The sequence below is a fragment of the Choloepus didactylus genome, chromosome 7 (assembly GCF_015220235.1).
Source record: "Choloepus didactylus isolate mChoDid1 chromosome 7, mChoDid1.pri, whole genome shotgun sequence".
Taxonomy (NCBI): Eukaryota; Metazoa; Chordata; class Mammalia; order Pilosa; family Megalonychidae; genus Choloepus; species Choloepus didactylus.
Genome location: NC_051313.1, coordinates 98,142,918 through 98,155,379, shown reverse-complemented (window position 1 = coordinate 98,155,379; position 12,462 = coordinate 98,142,918). Strand labels below are relative to the sequence as shown.

Here is a 12,462-nt window from a genome sequence, read left to right as displayed (position 1 = left end):
CCGTTTCTTTTTTATAGGAGTGTATATCAGCAAAACTACATATATTCGTCAAGGGGAGCAGTCTCTTGATGGTTTCTATAGAGCCTGGCACCAAGTGGAATATTACAGGTACAACTGTTGTAAACTGAGTGAGTGAAAAGTTCTCTCTCTCCAAGTATTAGTTAATTAGTTATTTGAACATTTGTTCTTCATTCCTTTTGCATTCATGTACATATGGCCCTTAGTATTTTTATCCAGCATTACAGCATAGGAATTTTGCACCCAAAGAGCTAATAGGTTAATATACATTATTTAATTTCCCATAGTCCCTAAATCTAAAACATGTTTTACATTTCAGAGCCTTCCTTGTCTTTTGCCTTAAGTGTACTCGTTTACCTTTTCAAATAGCTTGTTTTTATTCAGCTTTATTGTTCGCTAAATACTACTGTCATTAAGCAATAAGTAGACTTACATTAACCACTGTGTATCATCATTGGATCTCACTTTTTTTTATGTTAATTTAATGCTTTACGAAAAGCACACAGAACTGGAACAGTGCAATATTTAATCTAACTTATTTTACTTAGTGAGTGGAAAGTTCAGCTGTTCACACTAAGGAAGGTAACAAAATGCCTTCATTTCTTTATTGTCAACCTCCTCACAGGTTGTTGTCAGTTTTATTTTAATGATGTTTTTACTGGTTCTTTAGTTCATAGTATTTCAGTTTTTGTTTTACAGTTATGAGTAGGTATACGTATTGATAAATAAGGACATGGTTTGAACTTAGTGCTTGTGGTGGGTTTTTGGTTTTTTTTGGTGTTCTTTTTCTTTTTACACAGATACATAAGATTCTTTCCTGATGGCCATGTGATGATGTTGACAACCCCTGAAGAGCCTCAGTCCATCGTTCCTCGTTTGAGAACTAGGAATACCAGGTAGTATTTTTCTACAACTTTCTATCCAGTCAACATTTTATACTTGCAGTCTCTGTAACCCTGTGTTTCCCTGGTTAATGCTGGATGACTTAAAAAGCATCAGGGACACTTGTTAAAAGTACAGATTCCTGGGCCTCTTCCTAAGGAGTCTAACTCAGTTGGTCTGTGGAGTCTTGGAATCTATATTGCTTGCTCAAATCCTAGCTGATTCCTTTCTGGCAGGTTGAGTAAATGCTGTTCCAACCCATTGCTTCTTGGATTACTTAAATACATATAATAACAGATTAATAGATTTAAAGTGATTTTTCTTTTTTAGAACTGACGCGATTCTACTGGGTCATTATCGCTTGTCACAAGATACAGACAATCAGACCAAAGTATTTGCTGTGATAACTAAGAAAAAAGAAGAAGTGAGTTTGCAGTTTTCTTCTTATTTCAATACCCTATTCATTCAAGTGTTCTTGAGTGGCAGGATTTTTTAAAAATACTGTTCCATTAATTGTATCATTACAAAATTTATGGTGATGTATCTCTGTAGAGAGCTAGAGGGTTTGTATCAGCTTGTTTGTTTTTCTCCAAATGGTTTCTTTTTCCAGTCAAGTTTTTTTACATATGAAAATGTAAAACCAAAATTTCCTGTCAAGTAACTAGTAAAATTATACCTGAATATGTTTTCTTGCTCTTCTTGTTTTTAATAATAAGGGGTTTTCTTCCTAAATCAGCTTATATGATAATATTTTTCACAAGGATATTCTTACAGAGAACTTCAGTTTCTACTGGAATAAGCTAACGTATGGTAATTTCCTTCCCTCTGTCCTTGAAAAAGGAAGAAAATGCCAAGCAAATATGATTACTGATATTATAATATTCTAGAGTGCTGGACTCTAACCTGTCTTCACACATTGAGGGCCTGATTTTTTCCCATGACCTTTCTTCGTGTGTACTTTTTCAATCCTGGTTAAAACCCAAGAAGTCAGCTGTGAGTTAGTTGGAATAAATACTTGACTCTTGCCTTTAAAATTGCCTTTATAGTAATAACGTTTTTAAAAACATTTCCCTTGGATCAAATCCCACCCCCCACCCCCTTTTCCCTGCATCTGTATCAAGCTGGTTAGGGCAGGGTTTCATCTATGAGTCATATCCCCCTGTGGCCATCTGCTGCTGGCTTTTCTGCCTCCCTCGGATAAGCTCCTGGAATCTGAGTGGCAGAGATGGTTGCTGTGGATGTGACTGTGGCCATGTGTTTCCTAAGGTCAGAACTGGGGAATTGTGAGGTCCTAGTTATTTAGGTTTTATCTAATAAAAGAGTTTAGGAACTTCCATGTACAGTACTGGTTTTCTCTTCAGAGTAAGATATAATGAAACTATTTGTAGTGCTCAGGTTTTTGTATTTTTAGTAGTAGCATTTGCAGAACTGTGATTCTAATGAGGCTTGTCACATCTGTTTCTATCCATTGACTATTTTACTGTTATTGCAGAAAGATAAGTTATACTCTGATTTTTCTGCAGTCTTCAACCAATTTATTACCTTCCCTTTTTAAAAGCCCCCAAACATTTCCTAGTAGAAAGAAATACTAGGCTTAGAGATAGACAGGAATTTTAGATCCCATCTGTATTATTCACTGCTTTGCTTTGGTCCCACTCTTTTGACTTCCATGAGCCTTCATTTCTTCAACTATTAAATGGAAATAATGCAATCATATTTAACATATGGGGGGTTGTGATGATAAGCTGAGATGATGAGGAAAAACCTTATATTTGTAGAGAACTTGACATTTTTCAAGGCACTCATACACATTCTCGTTTGATATCCATGACAGCTCTTTGTGGGGCAGATATATTACTGTTAGTGTCGCTCTGCATAATGTATTCCTATAAATATTTGTATATAAACATAAACATAGGTTTCATTATAGCTCATGAACCTTTTCTTTTACAGAAACCGCTTGACTACAAATACAGATATTTTCGTCGTGTCCCTGTACAAGAAGCAGATCAGAGTTTTCATGTGGGGCTCCAGCTATGTTCCAGTGGCCACCAGAGATTCAACAAACTCATCTGGATACATCATTCCTGTCATATTACATACAAGTAAGTGAATACATTAAAAATACCAAGGTTACGGAAAAAATGCATACTTCATATTAGGCTTAGAAATTCTCACATGTTTTGAATTCCTGAGAATTAACACGTATTACAAAGCAAAACCAAAGTGTTACATTATTACAAACCCAGAAGATGGCCAAAGTCAAAGACTAAGTGTGGACAAGGAAGTGGAGCACGGGGAGCTCTCACACAGAGCCAGTGGGAATGTGAATTGGTATAACCATTTTGGAAATGAAACAGCATTCCATGAGCAAAAAGGTCAACTCTGAGGTTGTCCATGCATTACTTATTCATTGACTAATCAAAGCAGTTTAAAATACTAGACCATCTTCTCCCATGTTTCAGTCTTAACCATCATTTTTCACTTGCCAGTTGAATCCAAAATTTTGAGAGAAGTTTTCAGGCCATCTTCCATTAACCTACTTTGCAGCCTTGAACACATTGTTGGAAACTTTCTCGGTCACATTTCCACCTTACAAATAACTTCCCAAGCATGTGGGTGGTGCAGACACCTGAGAAAGAACATTTTTTTTTCTTTCTTCACAGCCTTACCTTCCTTTTGTTTCTCCCTGTAATTTGGTACAGTGGCATTTTGTTTTTTCTTTTCACACAAAGAAACAAGTTCCAGGTAGCACCAAGCAAGTGAATGGTGGCTATAGTTCATGCTTGACCCATGAGAAAAGCGTCATGTTTTTGAAGAAAAAAGGACATTACAGTACCTGTCATGTGTAGCTGCTTCCTTCACATTGACTTCCTTCTAGTATTCATAAAATCATTGAATTTTCTGCTTTTGGGACAAAGTAAAAGGCTGTGGTAGTGTAACATGTCATCTGCTTTCCCTACGGCCTATAATTATGCTGTTGATAAGTATTAAATCATTAAATTTATTCTAGGAATATAATTAGTATAGTCTTTCTGAAATACAAATTGGTGAGAGCTTTAAAAATGTCCATAGCCTTTGACTTAGAAATTCCACTTTTAGAAATCTGAATGACATAATCAAAAATACCACAGATGGTTTTTAATTGCCAAATATTGGAAACAACCTAAATCTCCATGAAAAGAGATTTTTTTGGAGCTCTAAAAATACACACACACACACACACACACACACACACACACATACATAATTAATTGAATTGTATATTAAGTACAGTTACTTAATTTAAATTAAGCTGTGGTAGAAGGAGACAATGAAATATTATGCAGCCACCAAAAATCGTTTCTGAAGGATATTTAGTGATATGGGGAAATGCATACTCCATAATGTTAAATGAAAAACAGCAGAATTGCTAATAGTTTATGATCTCTATAGTAACACTTGATAGAGAGACTGAGGTGTTTGGAGGAAACACCAGAAGAAAATACTTCATAATACTCTGTCTGGATGGTGGAATTATGAGTGATTTTTGAAAATTTCAACTTTTCTAAATTTTCCAGATTTTCTACAATTTGCCTGTAATATTTAAAATTTAATGAGACAAATGAAAAATTTAAAAAGCTAAAGCATAAAATGCCCATCCCACCTCCAACATGCAAGGATTTTAAATGAGTTGAACTTTCCTTATAACTAGTGCTTCTGTGTTTCTTTCCAGATCAACTGGTGAGACTGCAGTCACTGCTTTTGAGATTGACAAGATGTACACCCCCTTGTTCTTCGCCAGAGTGAGGAGCTACACTGCTTTCTCAGAAAGGCCTCTGTAGAGCCTCTATCCAGTCCTCTGTTCCTGTTGCATGAACAAAAGTATATAGAGCAAAAGAGCACCTAAGTTATCATTGTACATATATATATATATGGAATTGGAGCTTATTTTAAACTGTTGGGGTTCTTTCAAGAAGAGTATAAATTCATTATTTTTTTTATTTAAAGAGATAGTTGATTCTTGGGGTGTTTTGTTTTGAAATTAAGATTATAAGTTAAGCATTTTTATGTTTTGGAAAACCTTAATGTAAGGTTTAAATCATGTCCTTTTTCAAGCAGATTTATGAGCAGATTTCTATTAAGTCTTTTTTCCTTTCTGCTTGATCATTCTAGTATTTAAATGCATCAGGGAAGAGTTTTGCTGGGAAAGCATTTGTGTCACGCATGACATCTTGTCTGTGCACTAAAGGCTCAAAATTTGAAAACCTGTTCTGTGTTTGTTTGAAACTGTTTGACCAGTAAAGATCATAAATAAATGTTTTCTTTGAAGAAAATTTATCTGGATGTCCTTTTTAAATGTCAGAATATTTCATAGATATGACAGTCCTAGGGTAGCCAGTCTTAAGAATCATTAACTCATTTCACAACCACAGACTGTAGATATCTACACTCCAACCTCATCTAGGCATCTTGCAGATGTGTGACCTTATGTGGGAAAGAGTGACTGCCTCAGGCCTGGCACTCTTCAGTCTTCCTCGTAGAACCACGGAGGATCGTGTATATGCAGGTCTAACTCTTGTTCCAGAATGAAAGTTGGAAGAGAGCCAGCCCCCTACTAAACAGCAAATCTTTTCACTGAAAGGAACCACACCTGTTAGTAATACTATTAACATTTAATTTCAGAGTTTGTGTCTGGCAGACCTCTGTCAGATTCAGATTAATTTTGGTGACTCAAAGCGAGTACCTGGTGACTCAGGTACTTTGAGAAATCAACATCTGCATCCACTGTTGCTTTCAAGTTTAAACTGACATTAAAAGATACTTTGTAGGTCCTCACAATTCACTGTGAAACAGGGCTTTTAAAAAGCTAAAACATTATGACAGAGATGAAAACCACACATCCGGTGTTTGTACAAGAAGAGTTCCTCTTGGGTTGGAATTCTGCAGTAATCAGAAATTACGTGTTTCTCAAGTTGGAAAAGAAGGAAAGAAGCATCGTGCCTAAAATAATGCAAGTCTTTATGGTATGGCTTTATCATTTTTGAAACATGAACTATTAGAACATAGTCAAGTGTAGCTAGAAAAGTATATTCCTTAGGAAAATAGGATTTGGGGTTCTTTGTCACTCATCCGTGGATCAGATGATCTGTTGCAGACAGCCAGTGAAAACCAAGTTCAACGTTAGTGGTTCCTTTGGGACCACTAATGCAGCTAACACTTTTGCACTTAAATTTATCTTAGAGGTGGAAATATTAATTTTTTCCAGATTACATTTTCTGTATATTTTTAAATACTGTTTTTAAAAAATCAAAGGCAATATACGGTTCATTTTTTAAAAGCTAGAATATACAGATAAGAAAAAATAAGTAAAACGAAATAATCCTAACACCCAAAGATAACTATCCAGAAGGAATTATTGCTGTGAAACCTTTTCTTCATATTGTTCTCTGTAAACCCTGCCACAGAAGCTTTTAACTTTAGAAATGTCCCTCCCTTCCTCTTTTTCAATGTTACAAAAGTCAATACTGTAGGAAGCTGACACAGCAGTATCGAGACTAACTCTTTAAAAAGACAAACCATGTCCCAGAAAATTGCATCCCCGTAAAGCACGACATTCCATGGCCTCTCAATACAAGCCTTATTCAAAGAAATAGGAAGCATGCTTTTTTGGCCACTAGATGACACTCTTGACCACATTTTTTCATTTTTGCTTTTATTCTTTGTTGTGGCTTTGTGTGACTTCTTCCCCAGTGCAGAGATTTTGGTGCATCACTATTAAATCCACTCAAAGCTTCCATATTTGCACTTTCTTCCTGGGAATCCGGTAGATGTTTCACTATGGAATTGAGATTCAGAAAAGCATGTTCTAAGAATGCTGACTCCTGGACACTGAGGGTGTGTATGTCATGGGATAGTATAGTATGGAAATTTCATCAACAGCACAAGGCAAGGTTTCTTTCTGACAAAATGACTTTTCTGTGTAGACTAACTCTTCCTCAAACATTGGAAGTATATCCAGTCCAATTTACCATATACAAGCCAAAGGAGAAGTAAGCTGAAACTTCCTATGTAAGCATTGTCCAAATCAGGACAGTTTGTGGAAATGTAGTTTTTTTTGTTGTTGTTTGTTTTTTTAGTGTTTTTTCTGTACTTTTACTAGGACAAGCATGAACCAAGACTGTCCTGGGCAAATTGGGAGGAACAGTCACTCTATAGACAAGTCATTGCCAATGCCCTATGCTTTTCATAAGTCATTGCCAATGCCAATGCTTTTCATCACATGTAACTTGGGACAAACGTTCTTTGTTCTGCTCTGGCTTTCTTCCTTCTGACAAACTGGAAGAAAATGCCTGTGGTGTTTCCTGGTGTTTGAAGAATAGAATGGCTGCTGTGGACACAGCTAATTTCCATAGTTAAACTTTGAAGCAGCTTTGCAAGAAGTTCCAACTTCTGGCAGCCTTCAAAATGCTCACCAACTTCTGCATTTGGCTAACGGAAGCTTTGGTGCTAGAAATTACTAAGAGCTTGAAAACATGCTGAATCTGTATGCTGATTTCTACTTTTCTCATATCTGCTCTTGATTTTAGCCTGATTTCTTGAATGTCTGACTAATTTCTTCCAGGCCTGCACCTATAACCCCAAGTTAACGTAGGCAATTACTGAAAGAAATCTTTCCCTTGACTTCTGACTCACATACTCTTAAATCATATAGCTAGGAGCAAAGTTTCTCTTCCTGAGTTATTTCTTCCTCTTCTCCCCCTATGATACACCTGCATGATCACCTAGAGGGGTGGATTTATTTGGAGCATTGTGAAGTGAGGAGCTGGTTGCACGGTATGACGAAAAGACCACAAATTGGACTTGAAGGACATGAGCTCAAAACACCTAGCACAGAGCCTGACACATAATAGGTACTCAAGAAATTTGAGCTCGTTCCGAATCTGACCATCCTAATTAACTCTCAGTGGAGGAGAGGAGTCTGTGGCCCTCTCTTCAATGATGTTTTTTTGGTTGGGTACCCCCAATTCAAGCCTATAGTACCATTTGGAGCAAGTGATAGCCGCAAACACTGGGGCTTCTACAGAGTAAGGATCTTGGAGCTATGGAGATTTCAAACCTTTAAATGTGATTACTTTGAGTGCCTAGGGACCTGAACAGGAAAGAAAGAAACTTACTCCCCCAGGTATGAGAGTTAGGCCTTCCCCCCTGAGAACTTGAAAGGAGAAGTGGGGAAGTAGCATAAAACAATACAAACACCCTAGACCTTGGCGTTAAATAGCTCTGGGTTTGAACTCCCACCCTTACCAGCATTTACTGTCTTAGTCAAAGTCACTTGCCACATGGAGCTTCATTGGTAAAACGGAGAATGACGACTACCCACAGGGTTGCCATGACTATAAAATATTACAAATGTTAAACGGCGGCACATAATAGGTCCTCTATATACGGAAGCTGTTATCAGAGATCATTACCTAAAAGAATAGTAACATTCAGGGTTGGTATGGAAGATATTGCTCTATCGAAGAGGGATCAATTATGAGAAACCCCCCAAAAGAAGAGTATGAAGTCATAAACATTGAAAACATGTGAAGACCATACTTGTGGCCAACTCAACTGAGTTGTTTATACAAAAATCCCCTTAAACTATGTCAAGTACGCTTTAACTCCGGTGAAATCAATGACTGGGTGTGTCAGATCAACGACTGGTTGCCTGAAGTGCTAGTTGAGGAGGATTCTGATGCCAAGTCTGGGTTCAGTACAGAACTGTACCAAGACTGACGAGTGATGCCTGCGCCAGGCACAGGGCAGAGGCATGTATACCACATATTTACCCTCTCCTCCTCAGGACCAGTGGATGAGACTGCCCTGAATACAGACAAGAATCCAGATGCATAAAGCAGCAGTCAGGCTTTGGGTAGCTTCGGGGAAATAAATGGAAGGCAGCAATGCTCCAGAAACTGATGTAGAAGGAAAGTGTGGAAGATCGTGGGAAATCCTAGATGGTGTGTAGGGAAATTTTCAACACTTTCCCAACTCTACCAGAAGCAGCCCAGGAGGGTTGGTCAGAAAGGCGTGAGCAATTGGCCTGGAAAAGTCAAGAGAAATTGGGAACATTGGGAAGTCCACAGAGCCCAAGTTGATGTCTCAATAGGTCTATTCTGAGACTCCAATCTTAAGAATTGAGTAAGAAAAAGTACAGCCTGGTTCTTCCTTAATGATAGAGTACAGATGATCTTTATAAGGGTTATGATGATTATAAATAGCAAATCCCTGGCCCTGGCACTGCCCTCCCCCTGTCCCAACAAAACAAGAAATAGTAGCATTTGAAGCACAAATACTAGTCTCAAAATAGACCTTCTGAGTTAGGAAATAGTACCCTGAGGAACTTGAAGAGCCAGGAGACTGTAAAGATTTTGAATCTTAAAGTTTTGTTTTACGAAATAAGTTCTGGAGCAGGTTTTTCTTCTACCGAGACTGTCACTAAGCAGGATTCCCTGACAGTGAAGACAGTCACACCGTGGCCGCCATGTTGCTTGTTCCCTTAAAGGTTGGCCATCAAGGAGGGAACATGGTAGTTATTTCAGGCCTCTAGAAACTGGCAAGTGCAAGGAAATGGATTCTCCCCTAGAGCCTCTAGAAGGAATGCAGCACAGCTGACACATTGTTTTCAGCCCAGTGAGACCCATTTTGGACTTCTGATCTCCAGAAGTATAAGATAATTAATTTGTGTTATTTTAAGTCAAGTTTGTGGTAATTAGTTACAGCAGAAATAGAATGAATACAGTGGCTGAGAATGGATATTTCAAGGAGAAAAAGAATAGCTATGAACAGGACCTTTGATCTACAAGCCAAATCCAAAATCATGAGGTTTGCATTCTAGAACCTGAATGATTTGACGCTCATCCACCTTTTCAGTCTTGCTTCTTGATTTTCTTCCCACCAGTTCTCTGCAGACAACTGCACTTCCTTGCCCCTGCACTTTTGCTCTGGGATGCCCTTACTCTCACCTCTGACCTTCCAGCTCTGTCTCACAAAGTTCTCCTCTTTCTCCTTGAGACCTTTCTCGATTTACCTCCAACCAATGAGGAATTAAATAACCACATGCAATCTGCTCCCCTTGGGCTTCCAGTCCCTCTCAAAGGGCTATATTTCACCGCTTTTGTACTTCGTACTGTATCCTGGCATACACCACACATCAGTAGTCTTCAGAGAAAAGTTGTGAACAGCTGAATTGACCCTTTTGCTTCTCCCCTACTAAATTATAAGTGACTTGGGTACGGAGCCCCCTCCCCAGTCTGATACCTCACTCCACCACTGAGCCCCAGGGCAGTGCCTTGTAGGTGCTGGATCGATGTCAAGGCTTCTTGAAAGTTTTGCCTCTAAGCTACTAAACTGAGTTTATCCCAGTCCGGCTGACCTCAAAATTCTAAGACTGTGACCAATTAACTCACAGGGTTTAAACTGAATCTTTGGACTTGCCGCAAGCAGAGCAAAACTCGCCCCTTTCTCTGCAGCCCTTCTGTCAGCCTTCACCCTGTTCATGGGCACGGCCAGTGTCTCCTGGCTGCATTCTTTGTCCCTGGACTTCAGGCCCAGGAAGCTGGATGAACAAAACCCCTCAAAATCACCAGCTTTGAGTTTTGTCACCCTCACCCTCACCCACGCTGGGAGTATGAACCATGGTCCTTGCTCTGCTGACTGGTGGGGATGCCACCATCCCCCCAGGGACAGGAAGAGAGGCTGAGAGAGCGTCTCCTGGATTTGGTTAGTCCAAATCAGTACTGTTCTTAGAACTTAAAATGAAGAGCCAGGGTGGTCAACTAAGATGGCAGCATAAGATGTTCCAGGATTCCGTTCCTCACAGAATCTTTGACCAACTAGCAAAATCTGGCAGAGCCATCTTCCAGAAAACAGTTAAATGGTACAGTAACTGGGCAAGAGCTGAATCAAGAAAACACAGCTTTAAAAAAGGTAGGAGAAACTCATGGAACCCTTGCTGGACAAAGTGATCTTCGAACTTTCTTCAAGCCCTTGGATCCAATGGTTATAGGTATATAGTTGGTTGTTATACTCAAGCAACATAAGGGTGAAGATACATTAAACCTTGGAAATCTTAGATTGTGTTTCCTCACTCATTACTAAGAGACTTTCCTCACACATTACTAAAAGAATTTTGAGCCAAAATATTTAGGAAGCAGAGATGCCCAGCTCAGAGTACAGGAGAAAGGCATTTGGAGTGAGAATAAATAGATTTAATGCAGTTATACACAATTACAGCTAAACACAACAATATGATGACTCCTGTGAACACAGTATTGGGCAGACATTATTGACGATGTTGAGCAAGATATAAAAAGAATTAGACTAGATGGTGGTTAGACGGGTATGTTCTTGTGACAATTTACGGAGCTGTACTTCATGACTTGTGCACTCTTCTGTATGAACATTATACTCCAATAATTTTTAAAATATAGCATATGACTATTTGTTAGATTCCCCCAAAGAGGCAAAACCAAACTCTTATTTAGGAATGCAGCAAAAGTAGTAAAAATAAAAAAAGCAAGGAAACAATTGCCATAAAAGCCAGTCTAGTGGCCATGTTTGGGATGCAGGAGATGTGATTGGGAAGGAATAGGATTGGGGTGACAGTCATCTATCTTCTGAAGTGCCAATAATTTTTATTTTTTGGCCTGGATGGTGCCTACACAGGAATTTGCTTTATAGTAACTCTTTGCTAAATTGAATATATACATTTTTTGCACTTAGACAAAATTAGCAGATTCAAACCAAACCGAATGTCTATCAATAGGGGCCTATGTCAGTAAATTATAATGAAGTCATGTGATGTTTATACACTATTAAAAATGAGACATCTGTAGTCATATAAGTTTATGTGGACTGGATGCCCAAACTGTGTCCCTATATGATGCACGTCAGCCCAGAAATTAATCTGATATAATGCCATTTATGTTAAATATATATATATATATATATTATCCACAGAGAATACCAGTAATCTTCAGAAAAACAGACACAAAAAAACTAGTCAGAGTGGTACTTCAAGGAGACCAGGAATGGAATACTTCCTGTTAACTTCTGAATTTTGTATCATGAGCAGATGTTTCAATTCAAATAGGAAAGAAAATCATTTACTTTCAAAAATACTTATTTATTGTATATATTCCTCCAGAGTTTATGTCTAGGTTCACCTCTAATATAAAGTACTTCAAGAAAGAAGAGGAACCAGCATTCAAAACAGGGTTGGCTGACTGCAGCCATGTTAATTATACAAAGACAAGTTACACAAACATCTATCAAATACATATTATGAACCTGGGACTAAGTTGGGTGCTATAAAGAATAAAGATGACCTGGGGAAAATCTCCACCCTTGTGGAAGGGGAAGATTGTGAGAAATGGGGAGAAGAAACCAAGGAGAGAGACCATTGGAGGCCACTGGAATTTCTCTTCATTTGGCCTCTTAATTTTGCTGCTCTTTGTCTTTAATGAATGGGGTTGGGTCATATTCCATGTTTAAAAAATCTTAGAAATCAACTAGAAAACACATATTTTCTAAACT

General features: G+C 38.3%; 1 protein-coding gene across 2 annotated transcripts in view; it reads left to right on the top strand.

Moving 5' to 3' along the window:
* The window catches only part of FBXO9 (F-box protein 9), a 29,475-nt gene extending 24,259 nt beyond the window's left edge, over positions 1-5,216 (top strand). For both annotated transcript variants that reach the window (XM_037843865.1, XM_037843866.1), the window contains 5 exons: positions 18-108; positions 819-914; positions 1,231-1,324; positions 2,854-3,005; positions 4,616-5,216. In XM_037843865.1, coding sequence (XP_037699793.1) covers positions 18-108; positions 819-914; positions 1,231-1,324; positions 2,854-3,005; positions 4,616-4,724 — 542 coding nt within the window. In that variant the 3' untranslated portion in view covers positions 4,725-5,216. The remainder of the gene's footprint in view (positions 1-17; positions 109-818; positions 915-1,230; positions 1,325-2,853; positions 3,006-4,615) is intronic.
* The last annotated feature ends 7,246 nt before the right edge of the window (positions 5,217-12,462 follow it).